Below are 21810 nucleotides of genomic sequence, written 5' to 3'. Positions count from 1 at the left end.
TTAGAGAATATCTTTGATATCAGTTTAAGTTTTTTTATTTTTTAAAGAAATGAGTCATTGAAAATTTTTGAGCAGGAAAATTATGGCATATATGATTATTTTAATAGTAGGTGGATGTTAGTTTGGAGAAGGGAAAAAGGAAACAGAAATCAGATAGGAAGATTATAATAGTCTATGTAGCTAGCCAAGCAGATGAAAAATTGTGTTAATTTTTTTTATTGAAAGATACTACAAAAGTCAGACAAAAATCACAACAGAGAATGAACATGACTTTTGTCCCAGGAATTGCGTTTCTGTGTGTAGATAACTTCTCACACACAATGCCAAAAAAAAAAAAAAGCAAAAGTGAATTGCCTCTAATTTTAACTAAGCAGAAAGCTTTCATTATAAAACCATTCCTTTCTCTTTATGTGGTTTTGCTTAATGGATGGTATCAAGTTTGAATAATTTAGTTGTGTTTTTATATGTGTGAACAGGAAGCAGGCCAGTTCAGCTTATTCTTAGAATGCAGAAAAGGGAGCAATGAATCCAAAGCTTGGAAAAATCAGTCTGGAGTCAGGTGGTGAAGTTTTTAAATGTCAACCGGAAGACTTAGTCTTTGGTCCCAGAATCAGTAGGAATTTGTGGAGTTTATTGAGTAAGGAAGTAAAATGGTCAGACCTGATTTTTAGGAAGTTAACTTTGGCAGGTGTGTTGGGGATGGATTATAATGTGGAATGGTCACAGATAGAGATGGATCTGAGTGACTGGAAGGGAGGTGGTGACCATGATCACTGTCTCATCCTGTTACCCGCCATTGCCCCAAGCCTAGAGCCTGCCCTCTGAGCTGTGCTCACTAGGAGGTAATCTGGGATAGAGAAAGGGAGAGAAAGAGAGATGGTTTTGGTAGAGAAGTGAAGAATTTCCCAGGGGCACTTATACAGCTACTACTGGGAGTGCCCAGGTCAGTACTAGGTTAAAAATGTGCTTGGTGGGGGAAAAGGGGAGCTTATACAGCAGTTTTGGTGATTATTATTATTATTGTCATTATTATTATTATGGATAAGGAGATCCTGGTAAACATTAGTGATTCCCCTATCTCTGCCTTCAGCATACTGGCTCTCTCTCACAACAAAACAGAAAGAGGTTTCAGATCTATATGATAGTGGGCACTCCTGACACACCAAAATTCCCATTTTCTTTCTTCAAGCTAAAGAAATGCTGTTGTTCCAGACATCCTGGCATCCAGGGCTGTTATTCATGAGCCTCCTTTGTCTCTGGGATGTAGGTGAGTATACTGAGAGTTTAAGATAAGCACAAGCCTTTGTTAATGTTATATGGATTTTAGGGATGGTACTTGGGAATAATCATCATCTTCAGGAACTGAGAATGACTTTTTCAGGCATAGATCTAAAGCTGGAAAATGATCTTTGATTCTACTCCCTTCATGTTACAGGTAAGAAAACTATTTCAATTCAATTCAATAAATATTTACTAGGTGGTACAGTGAGTAGAGCACTGGGCTAGGAATCAGCAAGCCTCATCTTCATGAAATCAAATTTGGCCTCAGACACTTACTAGCTGTGTGACCCTAAGCAAGTCACTTAACCCTCTTTGCCTCGGTTTTCTCATCTATAGATGAGATGGAGAAAAAAATGAGAAACAACTAGTATCTCTACCAAGAAAACCTCCCTAAAGAGTTGGATACGAGTCAGAAGACTGAAAATCTGCCAATTACTGTGTTAAGTTCTGAGGATACAAATTAGAAAAAAAAAGTCAGTTCTTCCCTTCAGGGAGCTTACAATTTAATTGGAGAAGGAAAGAGGCAAATGGGGAGAGTCTAAGTTATCTTAGACAAATCATTCAGTCTCTTTGAGACTATCTCTACTTCTGGAAAACTGAAACTATAGGGCCCACCCTATTATAAAGGATCAAAATAAGATTATTTGCTGTGTGTGTTGAGAGTGGAGAAAGTAGCAGGACCCTAAAAACCAGCACCCATATTTTCATCTTGGTATGGAATGCTTAGTGAAGAAATTCCTTCTATCCAAAAGTTGCTCTGCTAGTCCTAGGCAGTTGTGAAATTAAATGACTTGTTCAAGGTCATACAGATTATATATTTCAAAAGAGAGACTTTTATCTACCTCTTCGTGAATCCAAGGCCATTCTCCTATCTTATGAGGCATAAAACATCTATTATGAGATAATAGGTAAGAAAAAATCATTCAAAAACCAAAATAAAAAACATTTACAAAAAATGTTTTACACGTTACTGGGGAAAATAGATAGAACATTTTTTAAAAAAATAAAGAACAACAAATAGGAACTAATCCATATATTTTCTAAACTAGAAAATTAAGTTTAAAAATGTTTTTGTTATGTGAAAAAGCATAGTAGAAAAGATAATGTTTCCATTGATATAGTCTCTCTCTTTGTCCAGCTAGTCTTTAATGCTGAATTATGACAGTTACAATGAAAACCTCTTAGGTCTTTAGAGAGCTACTTACTCCAGAACTCAAACTGAATTAAATTATTTGTTTTTCTTTAAAAAATTGTATAAACATTTAGAGAATAAACATGATGACATGATTTAGGAGAGAATTCTAGACTTGGATTCAGGAAAGCCTTCTAACAAATGGCATATTTTAGAGAATATAGACATATTTTAGAGACATATTTTAGAGAAGGTCTAAATACAGTGACATCTCTAATTGTGGAAAAAAGATGAATATCTATTGAAAATGTATATTGCTGATAACATATTGCCTTTAATTATCTCATCATTTTAACTATATTGTGAAATGGTAGCTGTTACATGTAGGTATATATTGGATGACTATGAGAAGCTATCTAATGCCTCTACATCTCATTTTTCTCAATTGTATGATAATAGAAATAAAAATACAAATAATTAGCATTTATGGCATTTTAAGGTTTGTGAAAAACATTATAAATATTACATTATTTAATTCCCATAGTCCCCTGGTAAGCACTATTATTATCCCCATTTTACAAATGAAGAAACTTGGGCTGACCAACAATAAGGGTCTTGTTCTGTGTCACATAGAAATAAGTATCTGAGGCTGAGATATGAATTCAAGTCTTCCTGATCAAATGTCTAGCACTTAGGCTCTATAGCACCTAGCTTCTTAGATGTGCATATATTGGGGGCAGTAATACCTTTCTTAGAGATTGTTCAGAGATTCAACAGAGAAAATTAGAGATAAAGGAGTTTACCAGCTTAAAGGCAAAGTCAATGTCAGTTCCTTGTATTCTTTGAGGTAATCATTTTTAATGTAGACTGGGAAGGACACTACCAGATGTCAGGAAACTTGGGCCAACAAAATCATTAACCAGTTAACTGTTCCTGAATGAGACCATCCACCTCACTGAGCATCATTTCTCTTACATGTAAAATGAAATTATGGTCTCTCAGGCCTAATATTCTGAGATTCTAGGATACCTTTTCTCTAATGAATTACCTTCACTTTTCAGGATCTACTATTAAGGGAGAGTCTACAAAAGAAAAGGGAGTGGCTTTTCTAGCTAAAACAGGTAAGTTGTGAGCACTTCACCATCTCATACTCTTGTGACCTTTGGAAATACATCAGTCAACTTCACCTCAATTTGCTTTGTTTCATCTACAAAATGGGCATATTTTTTTTTCCATATACTTTATGAGTATGAGGAAGTATGAAAGTATTTTGGGAAAAGTTTTATATGTTTTATCACTGTCTTCATTACCATTATACTTTCATCATCCTTGGCCCCCTTCCTTTGTGTTTTGTGTTTTTTCTTTTCTTTTTGATAACATATTTTTTATAAAGGGGGCAAGTAAAGAACATAGGACTGGGAGTTATAAATCTGACCCTACCACTAATTACTAATTAGCTGTATGATCTTTAGGCAATCCCTCCCTCTGTTCCTCAGTTTTATCCTCAGTAAATGAGTTAAGTTGGGCTCAATAATTCTTTAAGGTCTCTTACACACTGATCTTTTTTGGTACTGTGTCACATATAGTCAATTGTCGATTGAACAATGTTTAATCACTAATCTACATTCTCTAAAGTTACTGATTATTCCTTTTCTCCACAATAAGGGCTTTAATGCATTTTATCTAGTTTATCTCTAATACATTATTCAAACTGCTAACAATTAAAATTAATCATCTGTAGGAGAATGCCTTCCAATTTAAGTCCATTTTATTTCTCTTCCACCATATTCTGCAACACAATAAATATATTTTTAAAAACCTGTGCAGTCAGAGTTTTAAGAAACCTAATTGCACTTGAGACAAACTCAGTTGGTTATAGAATCTCACCACTATTTCAGAGTTATTTTATAGGTCTCATATATTTTTTCCTGTATACATAGTTTCCTGACATCTCACTGCAAAATGGAAGCTCCTTGAGGGCAAAGACTGTTTTTTCTTTGTCTTTGTATCTCTAGTTTATAATATAGCATTCAGAAGGTATTTACTAAGTGCTTATTGAAATGAAAGAAGTGAAAAATCAAATGAATGCTTTCTTTACTGAAGTTCTTCAAGAAGAAGGCAGATGAATACTTATAGAAGGTGTTGTGGGGTGGATGGGGGGAAGTTGGTGGGAGATTCTTATTTAGATGCAGATCAGATTTCATAACCTCATATCTTTTACATTGACTTTCTATAATTTCATGAGAATTCTATATTTTGAGTCAATGAAGTATTTCATTAATCAAGTGAAGTAAACAAACATTTATTAAACAGCTACTATGTGCCAGTAGTTGTGCTAAGTGCTAAAGATAAAATTAAAGACAAAAGATAATTTGGAACGTCTTGAAGACAACATGACAACAACTATGGATAAATAAAATATAGACAGGATAAAATTGTTATTATTTTTGTTGTTTGTCCTTTGTTCTCGAAGAGGATCATGACATGCACATGAATTGGATTTGAGTGAGAGAGGGCTGGGCAAGGTCACCTGCCTCACTTTTCCCTCCAGAGTCATCTGAGTCCAGTGGCCATAGATAGATCAGGAGGGCTGGAGATGGTCTGGATGCAATGGGAGACCTTGTCCTTTTTAAGCTAAGATCTTCAACAGGTCTCAGTTTGACTGAGGCTGTACCATTAAAGGCTGGGTAGCAATTGAGATAGGATAAAGTGAGATAATAAACGGCTGGAAAGCATGAAGATTAAAGAGAACTGGGAAAGACTTCTTACAAAATTGTAGCTGAGACTTGAAGGAAACCGGAATATAGGACCAGAGACCAGAGAAAGAGACTTCCAGAAGTGGGAGAAAGCCAGTGAAAATGGCTACCTGAAAGATGGAGTTTTCTTTATAGAGAACATCAAAGAAGGAAAGGGTCTTAGACATTGGAAGAGAGAAATGTATAAGAAGATTGGGAAGACAGAAACAGATTATTAGGGCTTGAAAGTCAAACAGGATTTTTTATTTATTGAAGAAAAGTCCCTGTGTAACTGTGCTTAATTCTTTTTCAGAGCTCCCTGCAAGGACAGTTGATTTGTCTACAGTTAACCTTACAGAGCTAGTGAATGGGATGCTGACCAAAGCCTTGAAAGGTAACAAGAAAAGGGGAGTTTTGCCCTAATCTGTCTCTTGAATGAACCCAGGAAAGACATCAGAACTTTCTTTAACTCACTTTGTTTATCTATAAAATGACAACTTTAAAATTCATGCTATCCAGCAGAACTATTGTCAGGCTCAAAAGGAACAATTATTCTACCACAAATTTGAAAGTAATCTGAAATACATTCCAAGAAAGATGTAAATGGCAGCTTTTTATTACATTGCAGATTATCTTGATAATAAAGAGAAGTTAAAAAGGAATATTGAACAGAGGGAGAGAGTCAGGCTGGGAAGGGTTCAAGTTTTATATTGACTAGTGATCCTGGGGAAATGCCTTAGCCTTTCATTGATCCAGACATGGCTCTAATAAATTGTTACTGTTCATTCCTGTCTAATGCTTCAACACCTTATTTGGGTTTTTTTTTGGCAAATATACTAGAGTAGTTTGGCTTTGCCTTTTCCAGATGAAGTGAGGAAACTGAAGCAAACAGAGCTAAGTGACTTGCACAGAGTCATACAGCTAGTTAGTGTCTGAAGCCAGAACTGAATCCAGGAATAGTCTTCCAGACTCCAGGCCAGGCACTCCATCCAGCACCTAGCTGTCCCTTTAATAACTTAAAAAAAAGTATCTGACCTACATTAGATCTTCCAAAAAATAAAGAAACTATTACAACTTTATAACTCCAAAAATCTAGCATTAATTTTTTTATAACAATGGGCACCAGGAAAAGGAGAGACTATGAATGTGAAAATAAATTTAAATATTTAAAAATCTATGAGTCACAGATATTAAAATAATCTCTTACTGAATTAGAAAGCTCCTAAAGATAGTACAGGAGTCTATCCTGAAGGCACATTGAGTAATGAAAAGAAAGATCTGGAATCACAAGACCTGCATTTAAATCTCAGTTCTACTAAATAGATCCTGTTATCTTTGATTGTCACATCACCTGTGTGGTCTCAGTTCTTACATTTATAAAAATCAAGAGATTAAGCTGGATGACCTGTGAGGTCTCTTCCCTCTCTGGTATTCTGGGAATCCACAGCTTAAGTAGGAGAAACTTCTAAGTCACTATTGAAATGTAATCAATTTCTAATTCAAATCATCAGACAACCCTTGTACAACCTTCCTTCTGGAGTATTTACTAAATCTTGGCTATTTTCTAATATCCATTTGAAACAAAGCCAAGGATGCATTTTGTTGTTGCTATTCTTGTTTTCTCTATGGAGATGTGTGTCCCTCCTAATGCCAGTAATATTACCTCTGTTTTGCAAAATCTTCATCTCCTGGGAAAGACTTGTCCTTTGTCATACCTCACTGCTTTGCCTTAAGAAGCTTTTCTTCTAAAGATGGGACCAATAAACAATTAGTCATGAGTGTACTGATTAATAAAGAGACAAGCATACTTAACATATATGAATTAGGAAAACCTGCATTTAAATTTTAACTTAGAAGTTTAATAAACTGTATGACTCTGGGGAAGTCATTTTCCATTGGGGTCACAATTTCCTCATCTCTAAAATGAGGGGGTTGAATTCAGTGATTTCTAATGTTCCTTTAGTCCATAAAGCTATGAACCCATTACACAATTCAATTTCTAATAACAGTAACAAAGCATAGAGCACAATTGGAGAGACTATATTTGTAAAATGGGAGCCCATCTATAAGATAAAAGATTAAATTATCTCTAATATCTCTTTCCAGCTCTAAATCATGTGGCTCTAAAAAAGTAATCTCTCCTTGAACTCTTATAGAACTCTATGTGATAGAGAAGGTAGATTTGTTCTGGCTTTCCCAGGGAAGAACTAAAAACAATACATGGATATTGCAAATAGACAGATTTTAATTAGATACTAGAAAAATTTCCTAACAATTAAAGCTTTAGAATGAGGAACTGGACTGTTTTGGGAGGCAGTAAGTTTTCTCTATTTTTGAAGTTCTTCAAAAGGATCTATCTGGATTACCTCTTTTCATTTATGATACGGAAGTATTTCTTATTCAAGTTCAGGCTGGATTAGATGTAAATGGTTTTTGCAATTCCTTCTGCCTTTGAGATTCCAATAGAGCACTAGACATGGAGTCTAGAAGATGAGTTCAAATTGGCTTCACACTTACTAGCTGTGTGACCCTGGACAATCCACTTAAACTCAATTTCTTCAACTGGATATCATAACAGCACCTACTTTCTAGATTGTTATGAAGAACAAAAGAGATTATACTTGTACAGTGCTTAGCACAGTGCTAGGTACATAGTGGAGGCTGTATAAATGTTCACTATTCTTCTTAAAATAATATTTTGCTTTTAATTTTCCTATGGCTCTTATACTTTGGATTATAATTTGGAGATTTGTATGCTTATTTCATAATCTCTTACAAAAAAAGTCTACATCTTAAGGATAGGAAATACTTTTTATTTATGTGCAAGCCCAGTAGTCCATGGTCTTTTAAGAGTACGCTGATAAATATTAACATTGGGCATTACATAAAAAAAAAAAAAAGACTATGCACAGGAAACATTTTAAAGTTAAATATGCATTATTAACATTTTTCCCAACACTTTAAGTGAGGCATTCTATATTAAAAGCAACATTTCTAAGTGAATAGTAACCAGATTAAAATATAATTGGGAATTATTTTAAAAATAAATAAAAATACAATAAAACACAATGTTAATATGTAATTTTATTTTATCAGTAGGAAGCAGTAGGGATCCTTATGTAAGGTTTAGTGGCAGCATTTTCTATCTAAATTTGACACCTCTGGTCTAGATAATCAACAACATAATAAATCAAGTCTTGTAGCATTTACGATTTTTGAAATATAAATGCTCACACTGAATATTTAATATTTGCTCTTGGCTGGTTTGAGCTGGCTCCAGCACACCCTTGGTTATTGATAGTAAAAAGCCAATGAATATTTATTGAATTTAATGCATTATTGATTGGGCAGAAACAATAATTAAACTCCATTAAACACTACTTTGTGATAGACTAGACCCATGATTTCATTGCTATATGCAATATCAAAAAGTGAAAGAAAACAATCTCTTCCAAAACAGTTTGGCACTTTTCCTAAAAATTAAATAGTCTTACAGAATTGCCTAGAGTATTAAGTGACTTTCCTAGAGCTAATTACACATCCAGTGTTTGTCAGAAGCAGGACTTAAAGCCACTTCTTCTAGGCTTTGAGATAAAGTCTCTTTTACTATGACATGCTTCTTTTCTCATATGTAACCCATCTTTAATGGTTTGGAGATTTTATAGTGATACAGGAACAACATTATGCCATTATTTTCTATTATACTACAAATGAGCCAGAGAAATACTAGTTTAGAGAAAATGCCAATTAATTAAGAATTCCAATTACCAGTCTATTGAGTATAGAAGAATTTGAATCTCACCTAGTTCTAGACACCCCAATCATCTAAGTTCTTCATTCAACAAATGTTAACTGGACCTCTAATAAACATTGTTTAAGGTACAGAGAGGATAAAAAAAAAAAATCAGTTCCTGAAATCAAGGAGTTTATTATCTAGGTCGCTTTTAATGTCCAACCATGAATTCCTGTGCAAGTGCATTTTACTTTGTCTTCTCATGAGGACAAATTAGATAATATTTATAAATTATTTAGCCCAATACCTGGTACATAGTCTGAATGTGGTAATTTATTGTTCCCTTACTTTTTCCCATGATAGTGTGTTCCTTAGAATTTTTCCTATCAGTACTCAATATTGTTGTTCAGTCATTTTAGTTATGTTTAATTCTTTGTCACCTTATTTGGGGTTTTCTAAACAAAGGTGCTAGAGTGGTTTTCCACTCTGCTCATTTATTTGAAAGATGAGAAAACTGAGGTAAACAGGGTTAAGGGTCTTGTCTAAGCTCACACAGCTTGTAAGTGTCTGAAGTTGTATTTGAATTTAGGTCTTTTTGACTCCAGTGCTCTATCCATTGAGCTACCTAATTGTCCTTAAGTACTCAGTGCAATATTCTAAATACTTAAGATATTTGGAAAAAAAAATTTGGTCAATTTTGCCCATATAGTTACTCAAAGATATTAAGGCAAATGGTTTCCTGAGTTCTCCTGTGAAAAATCTTAAAAAACATATAGTTGGTATGTTAGAACACTGAATAGTCCTAGATTTGGGCCTTGGAAATATGGAATTTGATGGAAAAGGAGGAAAGAAATCTATGAAAAATATCCAGGGAAGTAGCAGCTTTCTATATCAAAATGGTGCCTGAACATGGGATTCAGTCCCAATTCCACCACTAAAGAAAGAGGCATTTAACTTTGGTCAAATTACTTAAATTCTCTGAATCTCAATTTCCTCATCTTGCATATGAAAGGGGATTGTTAAGAGGATCTCTGAGTTCCCCAGATTGAACATTCATTGTTCTTTTCAAGTATTAAAGATTCTGAGTCCAAAAATGTTATTGAGTGACTGTGTATTGTTTTTCTCCAGCAGACAGCAAAAAATTCTTCTCTTTGCTGAGCATAACATCTCACAGCTCATTTGCCTTCCACAAGTTTTCGGTGGTGATTTATAACAGTAGGTACCATCAGGTTGGGAAGTTTGCTTTCTTTCTGGGAGCAAAAACAAGATTGGTTTGAGGCCAAATGGTTCTATCACATTTCAACATGCCAACTTTTTCTCTTTGCAGTTTCTAACCTGAAAATCATGGATGCCACCAAGTTCCCCACACGGTACTGTTACTGTCTAAACAATCAAACCAATGACCTCTCAGGTGGGTATGATTATCCACAAAAACTGAAGCCACCTTAACTTTAAAATAAAAATACTTGATTGAGCTTGTCTTCTCCATCTATATCATCCAAGGCAAAATCCTATTAATTCCCTTTCTTAATTAATATTTAATTACCATATTAATAGCTTCTACTTTTCCCCTTATGACCTTTAGGAGTCTATTGTGGAATCCTACCTGCATAATACCCAGTTGCTAAGCAAGCAGAAACTAATAATTCCCTTGTAGCTTTGATCTACCATAGGCACTTGAAAAACCATTTCCTTACAATGACTTTTCATCCAGGAATTTAAAATAAATTAGAAAGCTCTTATAGTCTTTGGGATTTGTAAACCATAGTTCTGGTCCAGCTAAAGGCCCTTGAGTATGGAAAATCAATCAAAAATCCAATTCGACAAACATTTGGGCAATTCAAGAGGCAGCATGAAATTGTAAACAGAAGGATGTCATTTTAATCAAAAAGATATGATTTCAAACTCTACCTCTGACAAATTCTATCTCTGATGGATACATGCTAAGTCATCATGGGTAAACCATGTGCCCTAGATAACTCTTTAAAAATATAAGGCACAGACAAAAGTTGATAATCTACATTAATGAAGCGTTTATACATGAGGACTTCCACTTTTAAAACAACAATAAAACAAAATTCAAGTCACTATATTAGGTACTGATATACATAAATGAAACATGGCATAGTCCTTGGTCACCAGGAGGTTTATAGTGTCCTGGTAAGATGAGACAAGTACTAAGGTAAATATTCTATAAAAGCAGGATAATAGGATCATAGATTTAAGACTAGAATTAATTTTAAAGGTTATTCAATTTATCCCCTCTTTTCATTGTTGCTAATTCATTTTTCGTTGGTTCAACTCTTCATGACCCTCATAGAGGGTTTTCTTGGCAGAGATACTGATGTGTTTTACCATTTCCTTCTTCATCTCATTTTGTAGATGAAGAATTGAGATAAACAAGGTTAAGTGATTTTCCCTAGAATATAACATATTCTTAGTATATAATAGTACATTGCCCAAAGTTGAATTTGAATTCATGAAGATGAATCCTTTTGGTTCCAAGCCCAGTGCTCTATCCACTGCACCACCCAGCAGAAGAAATTGAGGCCCACAAAGATAATAAATAATAAGAGTGGAATTGGAATGATGTGTAGTATGAGGTAAAGGCAATGGCAAGATGTACACAAAATCCTCTAGAGAAAATTTGGAGAGGGGCAGCATATATTAACCTGGGGAATATCAGAGAAGATTTCTTGGAGAGGGTGGCACTTTACTAGGCTGAAAGGATGGGAAAAGATTTTATAAGTGAGAATATGGAGAAATTAGATTTGGGGGCTACAGTGTAGTCTGAGTGAATGCTTAGAGTTCTGGAGAGAATGAAATAACTTTCTTTCAATAGAATTTGTCTTCACAACCATATTCTAGTAGCCTTAGAATGCTGGAAAACTCCTGAAGCATTTTCTTTTGAGTGATCCTTTCCTCCTAGAACCCTTGCCACCATATTCTGGCAGCTTTTTCATTCAGGAAGATCCCTTTACCCTTGAAGTACTTTTTTATTGATCATTTCTTCCTAGAACCTCCCTTTTAAAAAAAATATACTCTCTCCTCCCAAATCAGACTTCACTCTTTTCATTTTTCTCTGGTTTTTGTCATAAAAGGCATGTATAAGAGCAAGAAGCTGGTTAATCAGATGTTGAACCCCTTGAGAAAGAAGGAAGGATTGTAGTTAAGATGGCTACCTGAATGGAAGCAAGCAGCCCTCACCCTACTCTAGTAAAATCCTAACAATAGTAATGGATTGAAAAAACAATCAATAAACCTGATGAGAAACTAAAGTTAATTCTTTATTCCATTCTAGAAACACACAAAGTCAACAAGAAATCCTTGGGCAACTGGAAAGGGGGCTTGTCAGAAAATCCAGCACTAGAGCCTTTTCAATTGCTCCTTAGTTCCAATGCTTTCCTTCTGTTGATTATCTCCAATTTATCCTATACATAACTGGTTTGTGCATATTCATTTGCATGTTGCTCATACAATAGACTGTGAACTCCTTGAGAGGAAGGACTTTCTTTTAGAATCTCCAACACCAGCACAATGATTGGCACATAGCAGTACCTTCATAAATATTTGTTGACTGACTGACTAAAGATAGCTTCCTAGCCTGATAAGAGTAGACCTGAGACAAATAGTCACAGGGCTCCATATTCAGAGGGGAAAAAAAGCAAAGAAAAACCCCATAGTAATCAGAAATTGACATTATAGAACGTGGAAACCCACTGAAATAAGGAGCAAATAGTACTTTCATGGTAGCATCTAAATCCAGATAAACCAAGTCCCGAGGCATAATCTGCAGTATAATGTCTTGAGACATCATAGACAGCTATGAAGAGCTATCATGCTGAACAAAAAGCCCTACAACCTATTATTTCTCTTCTTGTGGACATTTCTTGGAAAGTAGAGATCAGGATCCTAGGTGGTCCAAGTCAAGTTCAACCAGTATCAAACACCAAACATAGCACTTAACAGAGCTTGGACCTATCCCAAAGATCCCAGTTCAAAAGTTAAAGTTAGAGATATGATTAAACAGAAAAGACATAGTGGATTATAATTTTAACTGATCCAGAGATACCAAAAAATCCAATCTAGAAGAAGTATCACCATAACAAATTCAAGCAGAAATCAAAGGAAAAAATATTTTTCCATAAGAACTATTGAATACCTAGAAGAAATGAACCAAAATATTTTTAAAATAAAATAAAAAGTCTGGAGGAAAAAATTGAAAAAATGGATAAGCTATTTAGAATAGAAAGTGGTAAACCTTACCTAAATAATAGACTTCCTGAAAACTAAAGAGACCAAATAGAAATCAAATCAATTTTTTTTTTAATGTAAGGCCATAAAATGAGTTAGAAGAGATAATTTTAAAATCACTGAATTATTTGAAAATTATAGTTTTTAAAACACCTGTAAACTGAATTTCAAGAAATCATAAATGAAATTTATCAAGATCTATTGAAATGAGAAAGAACAGAAAAAAAAAAAAAAACAACCCCACAATTCTCTCCTGAAAGAAATACCAAAAGAAAAAGTCCTAGGATTGTTAAAGAAAGAATCTAACACAAAGAAAAAAATCTTGCAAGCATCCAGGAAAAAATTATGCATGTAGACCAGAACCATAGTCATGATTACACAGACCTGTCGGCTTCTACTGTAAAGACATGGAGAGGAAGGAATACAATATTCCCAAAGGTATACAAGCTTACAAACAAAAATAACTTACCCTGAAAAGCTGATAATAATCCTATAATAAAGAAAATAGATCTTTAATGGAATAGATCGTTTTCAAGCATCCTTATGAAAAGAATAAAGCTAAGCAGGGATTTAGTAATTCAAATAGAAGTCAAGAAAATTTAGAAAGTTAATGTTTTTTGAGAAATTGGAAAGGATGAATGATGTTGTGGGACTAACATTGTGGTAGAGGGATAAGAAGTGAACTTCAGAACTCTGAAGTCTGTTTGGAGTATTGGGGAGATAAATAGGAAAAAATAGAAACTCTGAGGGGTGAATTGGGTCTGTTCTATTCTAAGAGTTTTAGGAAAGCAAAGAGAAGAGAAAAGAGGGAAAATAATTAAATAGGGTAGGAAGGAGGAAGAAGGAGGTGCTTTTTCTTAAAATTGTTGTGAGTAAAAAGTCCAAATTTATATTTGGATAATATAATCAGTATCAGATGAATCTCATTCTCTCTGAAATAAATAAAGGAAAATTAAGCACAAACCCATGCTTTACACACACATATACACATGTTTGATATAAAAATATATTAAAACTTAAAAAAGAAACAGGCAAGAATCGGGAAAGACAAGTTAAGAGGGAGAATAATGCCAGAGAGAGTAATCAAAACTGATGAAGAAGAAGGAAGAAGGTGTGGGGTAGGATGTCCACTAATTGAGGAATGGTATTATATAAATGCAATAGAATATTATTATACCTAAATAAATGATGAAAGAGATGATTTCAGAGAATCCTGGAAAATATGAACTGATGCAGAATGAAATGAGTAGAACCAGAAAACAATTTATACAAGATTATACAACAAAACAAATAAAAAACTCCAAATTTAAAAGACTAACTCGGATCAATGCAATGATGTTCCCAAAGAAACTATGTTGAACTGATAAAGAGCTGATGGACATAAGGGGCAGAAAGAACATATATTTTGGAAATAAATCAATGTGGTTTTATTTTTCCTTGATTGTAATTATTTGTTACAAGGGTTTTCCCCTCTCTGTTTTCAATTTTTAGAATAGGTTAGGGGGAAGGAGAAGTGATGATGATACCAAAATAGAGGATAATTGTCATTCTTTTTTAAAATGAACAGAAGATAAGGAAAGGAATCAAGACAGTTTTGATAGTAATGAGATGAATGAATTATGTACTTTACAATTTTCATGTGAATGAATTATATACTTCACAGTTTTTATATATCATATAAAATCCTCTTTTATGTTCTACTTTATATGTAGAAATATTCATTTTTGATGTTTATAAGTTAAGATAAAAATATTTAAATTTTAAAAATAGAAAAGGTAGATTCACCTGTAAGCCAAAAAATAACCCTGATGATAAAACATAATAATAATTAGAAATTCTAGTGCAAAGGAGCAAGAACCAAAACAATGAATGAAGTAAAGAAAGAAAAGAGAGGACAAAGACCATGTTATCAGCAAGCTACTGCAGTGAGGCTGCTAGGAGAGGAGGGAAACGGGTGAGGCAGTGAAGAGCACCTGAGATACAGGTACCAACTTGGTCAGGGTACAGCAGTTTTTACTTTCTTTTACTTTCTTACCCTTGAAGATATAGAGAAGGGTTAAAAGGGGAAAGGCAGTTAAAAATAAGGGAAAAGGGAACTAGAATAATGGCCCTCTCTTTCACCATGAGATGTTTTACCTTTTAGCAAGCAAAGCCCTAGAAAAGGGGCTTGAAGATGGCTAGGGAAGGAAAGAGTGATGGTGGTCCTTGAGTTTGCATGAGAGTTAAAAAGAGTAAACAAGTATAGAGTCTATGACATTTGTCTAGCAGCAGATCTTCAAAAGAGATCTCCCACTGTCTTCTCTACAGGGAAAAGTCCTGGGTGTAGGAGTCTATGACACTTGTCTAGCAGCAGATCTTCTAAAGAGATCTTCCAATATCTTCTCTACAGGGAAAAGTCCTGACCATCTCACCCTAGTTACACTTCCAATAATACTAGAACAATTCATCTCACAGGGTTGTTTTTAGGATGAAACAAAGCTTTAATAAATTATAAGGCACTTAACAAATGTCCCCCATTACATACAAGACAATTTTAGGATCTGCAAGAGACTATAAAGTATAAAACAAGCTATCTTCCTCTGTGTCACTTATACCCTCAGAGAAGGGTTCATGGAAGGGGAATGGTAAGGAAATCATTCAAACTAGAGCAAAGGAGAAATTCAGAAACAAGTGAAAAATGAGTCTGAAAACAATTTTTGTTTTTTTTTTTTCTCATGTGTTTCTAAATATGGATTACAAACCTGTTTTATTCCATTTTCTAGATTTTACAGCTCTCCTAGTGGACATCATTGGGAACTCCACTAGCTACCTCACGGAAATTTTCAAATCGACCTCCATTCTTTCAGGTGGGTCAATCATGAAAGTCCAAGGCAAATTTGGGATTTGGCATCCCTGAGTACATACAAGTCTGCCACCACTTTCCTCCTTTTCCTGTTGCTGTCTTTACATTTAGCAAATCAAGGTTTCAAAGGCAGCACTTGTCCTATTAATGAAGCTTGGGATTGTAGGAACATGGAATGATAGCATCTTCATCTAGAGCTGGAAGGGAAGCGCTTTTAGGCTTACTTGATCATTTTGTATATGAGGAACCTGAGACCTAGAGTTGTTAAGTGACTTGCCAAGCTTCACTGGGTTGTCCAAGGCAGGATTTGAATCCAAATATTTCTGACTCCAACTATGTCCTCTATCGATCATATTATACTACCTCTTTTGAATCCAGAAACAACAATCCACATACAATAATCCATCATTACCCATATTGTGCTATACATATATAAGTATATAGCAATATATGTATTTATTGTTTCAGTCATGTTCAACCCTTTATGAGTTTGGGGTTTTCTTGGCAAAGAAACTAGAATGGTTTGTCATACTCTTCTCCAACTCATTTTACAGATGAAAAATTGAGGCAAATAGGGCGAAGTGATTTGCCTAGAGTCATGTAGCTAATAGGAGTCTGAAGATAAATTTGAACTCAAGAAAATGAGTCTCCTTGACTCCAGAACAGGACTCTGTTCTCTTCACCACCTAGATGTCTTTATATGTATGTATATGTATAATATATGTGTGTGTGTACATAGACATATACATATATAAGTACATATATATGCATGTGTATATTTACATATACATATGCATATTTATATATGCATGTGGGTTATAGGTATAGATGCAAATATAGATAATTGGTCTGAGTTATGGGTGACTAGCCAATTAAGTTCTAACCCCGGGAACATGAAGATATTTGAAAATCACTGATTCTTGGTGAATTTACTCCTTGAACCTTCATTCCTTCATCCTACTACATAGATAGTCAGCTACTATCAGCTAATTAATAACCAGGAGGATAGGTGGCAAAAGAGAAAAATGTGACTTTTTCAGTTAATGCTAAAAGAAATTTGAGAGTCATATTGCAGATGTAATTATACAAATGCAGTAGCTTCATTCTGTGAGCCACACAAGAAAATCAGTTTTACAAGTGGTCTTGGAGAGAAAAAATGTGGACTCTGCATTCTTTTTTGTGATGCTTATTGCTTCTGTGGCCATGTACAAGTTCTCATCTGTAAAAATAAGGATAAGAGGACCTGACTTACTTACCCCCTAGAATTATTAATAGAGAAATATGATCATGAGTCTGTCCTATGTCAGTGATATAATATGCTGAGGGGCACATTTGAAGTTTGGTTTGGTTTCTCACCTTACACAACATATTACCTAGTTAACCATTAGGTTGGGGGATGTGAGAGACTGCAAGGATACCTTGATTTGCCCCTTTTTTGAATAACAAATTAGCTGATTAATAAAAAGATTGATCTAATCAATTCCCAGGCAACTGGATTGTCAGCAATTTGACAGGAAACAAATGATGCATAGTATCATAGATTAAGAATGAGACAGAAGAACCTCGAGTTATTCAGTCCCACTGCTCAGTTTTAAAGATAAGAAAAAAAAAAGATTTGCCCAGAAGTCACACAGTAAGCTTCAAAGTAAAAAATTTGATCCCATATACTCTGATTATAAAGCTAGTTCTCTTTCTACCATGATGTACTCATGTACTACTACCTAGTCCTGTTCTAGGAGTTATGTCGCTCAGAATTCGCATCAGGTTTCATTATGTCCAGTTGTCAGTATCAATTGCCACTGAAGCACTTTGGATTTATGTTGTGCATTACATGTCCCTCAACATCTAGGTCTGGGAATTTTCATTTATGCAGAGAAATTGTGACATGGATGCAATTACAAAGCTGTCAGCATGTATTCATTTGTCTTTCAGTGAGTCAGAGCACTGAGTCTGACTGCATCTACATCTGTGTGATGACAGGGAAAACAGGTGAGACAGCTGATCTTTTCTTATAGATGCCAGAAATAAAATGTTGCTCTCTAGTTGGAGGAATCTTTTAGGGGGTGGAATTTTGTTTTTCCCAATTATGTTTTTCTTTTTCTGCAGGAAGAAATCTTTCTGACTTCTGGGAAATGGTGGAAAAATCCCCTGTTATTAATTACACATTTACCAGTAATGTGTCTGGTGTTCTGGGTAAGTGGATTAAAATACAAATAGACATATGGGTAGATAGTGTAGATAAACAGGGCAGACAAGCAAGCAGACAGACCTCAGAGACTTAGGCAGACAAGCAGGAAGGCAGAGAGATAGGCAGATAAACAGATACACAAATAGAGTGGACAAGCAGATAGCAGGCAGACCGGACAGACAGACAGACAAACCGGCAGACACACCAGCAAGTAGACAGACAGACAGACAGCAAAGCTAAAAGACAGCAGATAGATAGGCAGGAAAGCAGAAAAGTCTTTTTAAGAGGCCAGCTTTCTGGATAGGAATATCTGCTCGTTCCGAGAGAGTTGGACTAAACCAGAGGATGTTTCTGAATCTTGTCCATCCTTCAAATCTCAACTCAGATGTCAGCCTTCTATGTGTGCCATAAGTAAAAAGTCTCTTTGATTTAGCTAAAGGTTCTTGAGTTCCAATTATGGTTTTTCTACTTAATATTTTGGTAGTGTCATCTAACTTCTCTGGACCTTAATATCTTCACTGAAAAATCAAGGGGAGACACTAGATGACATCTAAAACCTCTTATACATATCCTCTGCATAATCCTCTGTTTTAATCCTCTGAGATGTATTCTAAATCTAGATCATCAACCTATAGAAGGAATCACCTTAACAATGATATGCTTTATTAAAAAGTCCTACTTTAATCATCAGATCCTTTGTCTAAGAAAAGTCTTAAACCAATTCTCTCTCATGGCATGTTCTGCTTCCTAAGTAATAGCATTATGGTCAATTAAATATTTCCTATGTGACAAGCAGATGCAGGAGAATATCACCATGGCACAATATAGTGGAAAGATCCCTGATTAGGCTGGAGGAACCCGCATTTGAAATCTGGCTCTCCTACACATTCATGACCATCTTTGGACAGGTCACTTAAAGTCTTTTACGAGGAGGCTGGAAGAGATTACCCTTATGGAATAATTTCCATCTCTAAAATTATTAGCTAGGGATTTCTAACTATCCTTCCAAGGCTGAAAATTGCTGATGTATACAAAATGTCCCAAAAAATCTTAGGGCAGTCTTACACTGCTGAAGCTTAAAACAATTCTTAAGATTTTGGGTCAAGCTATTTAGAACAGACACACAAAAATACACATAAAATAATAATATACAATCCAATTTAAAAAAAAAGATTTTTGTTTTACTTAACCTGATGTCATCTAAATTATATCTCCATTTTGCTCTTTCCCACTAATATACTCCTTTGTCAATTTCCAGCTAATCCAGGGAATTAGTGGAGAGTTTCAATGGAGCCATTTTTTATAGAGTAGGCAGAGGAGTCATCTAGTGGTGGAAATAATAATAGCAGGGTTTCCTTATTTCTGAGAATTATAGATAGATAATGAGAGAGATTTATGTTTAATGAAACAGATGCTCAATAAGGGTAAGCATAGGACCTAAGGGTCACACAACTACTAAGTATAACAGGTGGGATTTAATTGTTAATTTGTGATTTGTCTAAAATCACATTTATGGCAAAGCTGGAAACCAGAACAGCTAAATATGGTGTATTTTTTCAGACCATGTAGAGGGATTTTTTTGTTTTAGTTGGAGGGATATCTAACCCAAACATGTGAAAGCTTCCCTCTATGGAATGGTCAGACAAGAACAGTGTTCCAAGGGCCATGAAAATAGATAAAGTATAGATATAAAGAAAATAGATAAAAATAGACACTGTAGAATAATTGGAGTTCCGGTCAAGTGTCAAAGATACCAAGGTTATCCACTGAATCCTGGCTCACTTAACCCCATTCGGTGCTCAAGTCATTGGTCCTCTTTGAAATGAAATTAAGAAATTAAGAAAAACAAACAAACAAATCTAATTACTTCATTTCATAGATAAGGAAACTGAGGTTCAGGAAGGAAAATTGGCTTGGACAAACTTATCCAAAAAGTTAATGGCAGAACTGTGACTAGAACCAAGTTCTCTTCCCCTGAAACCCCCTACCCAGGCAAAATCTTTCCACTGCAATGCTACCCGTGTCAGTCTGAGGACTGGTCATGAAGATTTCTTTTTAGTTAAAATGACGTTGGTATATGTTAAAGGTATCTTAAAAACTGAAAACCATAGTGATTTGCTCTTTTTTATACCTGAAGGGACAGAGACTCTGAAGGGCGAATTGATTCAAGATCAAGTCAAATTTTAATCCAGATGCCCTGGCTCTAGAGCTAGCTTTCTTCCTAAAATATTGCCCAGATTTTCTTAGCTAGCTACTTATGGAATCCATTTGGAGCCAACTTGAATAAGCCAATTTAAAAATTTTCAGTGTGAGCACTTATGCCATGGAAATCAGCAAACACCAAAAATCCAGACTTGATTTATTGCTTTTTAAATGCCTATATTTATGAAAGTCATAAAGAAAATATGAATAAAGCAGATTAAACATAAAAGATGATGAGTTCTTTTTATTTCTTATTGTTAACTATTTGCTAGCATACCTTGGTATGAACACGGATGCACAAGAAGCCTGAAGTTAAAGGACAGAATACTAGATTCTAGATAATCTTGATTCGGTACTTCCTACTCGCAAAGATCACTTGGCTGGAAGGTGATAAGATGTGGCTTCAATCACACCCCTGAGACTTAATTTCTCTTTTGCCCATACATTATCATGACTATTTATTATGTGGAGAGAGAAAAGGAACAGAGACAGAGACATACAGATAGAGACAAAGAGAAACAGAATGGAAGAGGAAAGAAAGAAAGAAAGAAAGAAAGAAAGAAAGACAGACAGACAGAAAGAAAGAAAGAAAGAAAGAAAGAAACAAAGAAACAAAGAAACAAAGAAAAAGAAAAGAAAAGAAAAGAAAAGAAAAGAAAGAAAGAAGAAAGAGAGAGGAAGGGAGGGAAGAAGGAAGGAAGGAAGGAAGAAAGAAAGAAAGACAATAAGAGAAATAATAATAATGTTTCATTGTAATATATGTAAAAAAAATCTCCTTTTGAAAAGTTAACAGGGCATTGAATTTAAGTTAGAAAGCCCCAAGTTTAAATGTCATTTCAGATACTTGCCTCCTATATGATACTCTGAATAAGTTACTTAATGTCTCTCAGCCTCAGCTTACTCATCTGTAACATAAATGAATTTGTCAATAGACACTAAGGTCTTTTCAAGCTCTAAATCAATCTTATGAACTAACTCTTATAAAATTGTTTCTAAAATTCTTTAAATAGGATCCATAACTCTAAATATCCTATCCACTTGAATATGGCTTTTAAGGTCTCTTTCAAAAATCTATAATTCTGGGAGTTTGCCTACTCTGATTTTTGGAAGTTTCTGATGAAAATAGGTGAAGTTAATGTATGTAAAGTGCTTTGGAACAACAGAGTACTATATAAAAGTGAGTCATCATTATTTCTCAAAATAAAACATTATATTTGTTGCTTAACTTTCAGTCTCCTGGCAATATTGATTTCTAAATCAAAACTGTTATGCATTTCAGAGCATATTTTTTGTCTCTCTACAGCCACTAGAATGACTACTTGGGCTCAGAGTGAGTCTTTGAAAAGACCTGAAGAAATAGCTACAAAATTCCCATCATGGACACAAACCATGAGATTAGAAGGATCTGGAATTTCCTCTACGAAAATTTCTTCCCTAATGCAA

At 34.7% G+C, this 21810-nt stretch overlaps 1 protein-coding gene across 1 annotated transcript in view; it reads left to right on the top strand.

The window, feature by feature from the left end:
• The first annotated feature begins 522 nt into the window (after positions 1 to 522).
• Positions 523 to 21810, top strand: part of HHLA1 (HERV-H LTR-associating 1) — a 56861-nt gene continuing 35573 nt past the window's right edge. Inside the window, exons 1-8 of the mRNA XM_051974793.1 lie at positions 523 to 613; positions 3475 to 3534; positions 5462 to 5542; positions 10013 to 10096; positions 10209 to 10292; positions 15898 to 15981; positions 17910 to 17966; positions 18084 to 18170. Coding sequence (XP_051830753.1) covers positions 523 to 613; positions 3475 to 3534; positions 5462 to 5542; positions 10013 to 10096; positions 10209 to 10292; positions 15898 to 15981; positions 17910 to 17966; positions 18084 to 18170 — 628 coding nt within the window. The remainder of the gene's footprint in view (positions 614 to 3474; positions 3535 to 5461; positions 5543 to 10012; positions 10097 to 10208; positions 10293 to 15897; positions 15982 to 17909; positions 17967 to 18083; positions 18171 to 21810) is intronic.

Source organism: Antechinus flavipes, chromosome 1 (genome assembly GCF_016432865.1).
Source record: "Antechinus flavipes isolate AdamAnt ecotype Samford, QLD, Australia chromosome 1, AdamAnt_v2, whole genome shotgun sequence".
NCBI lineage: Eukaryota > Metazoa > Chordata > Mammalia > Dasyuromorphia > Dasyuridae > Antechinus > Antechinus flavipes.
The sequence above is the reverse complement of the archived record's forward strand: the minus strand, read 5'-3'. Positions and strand labels throughout refer to the sequence as shown.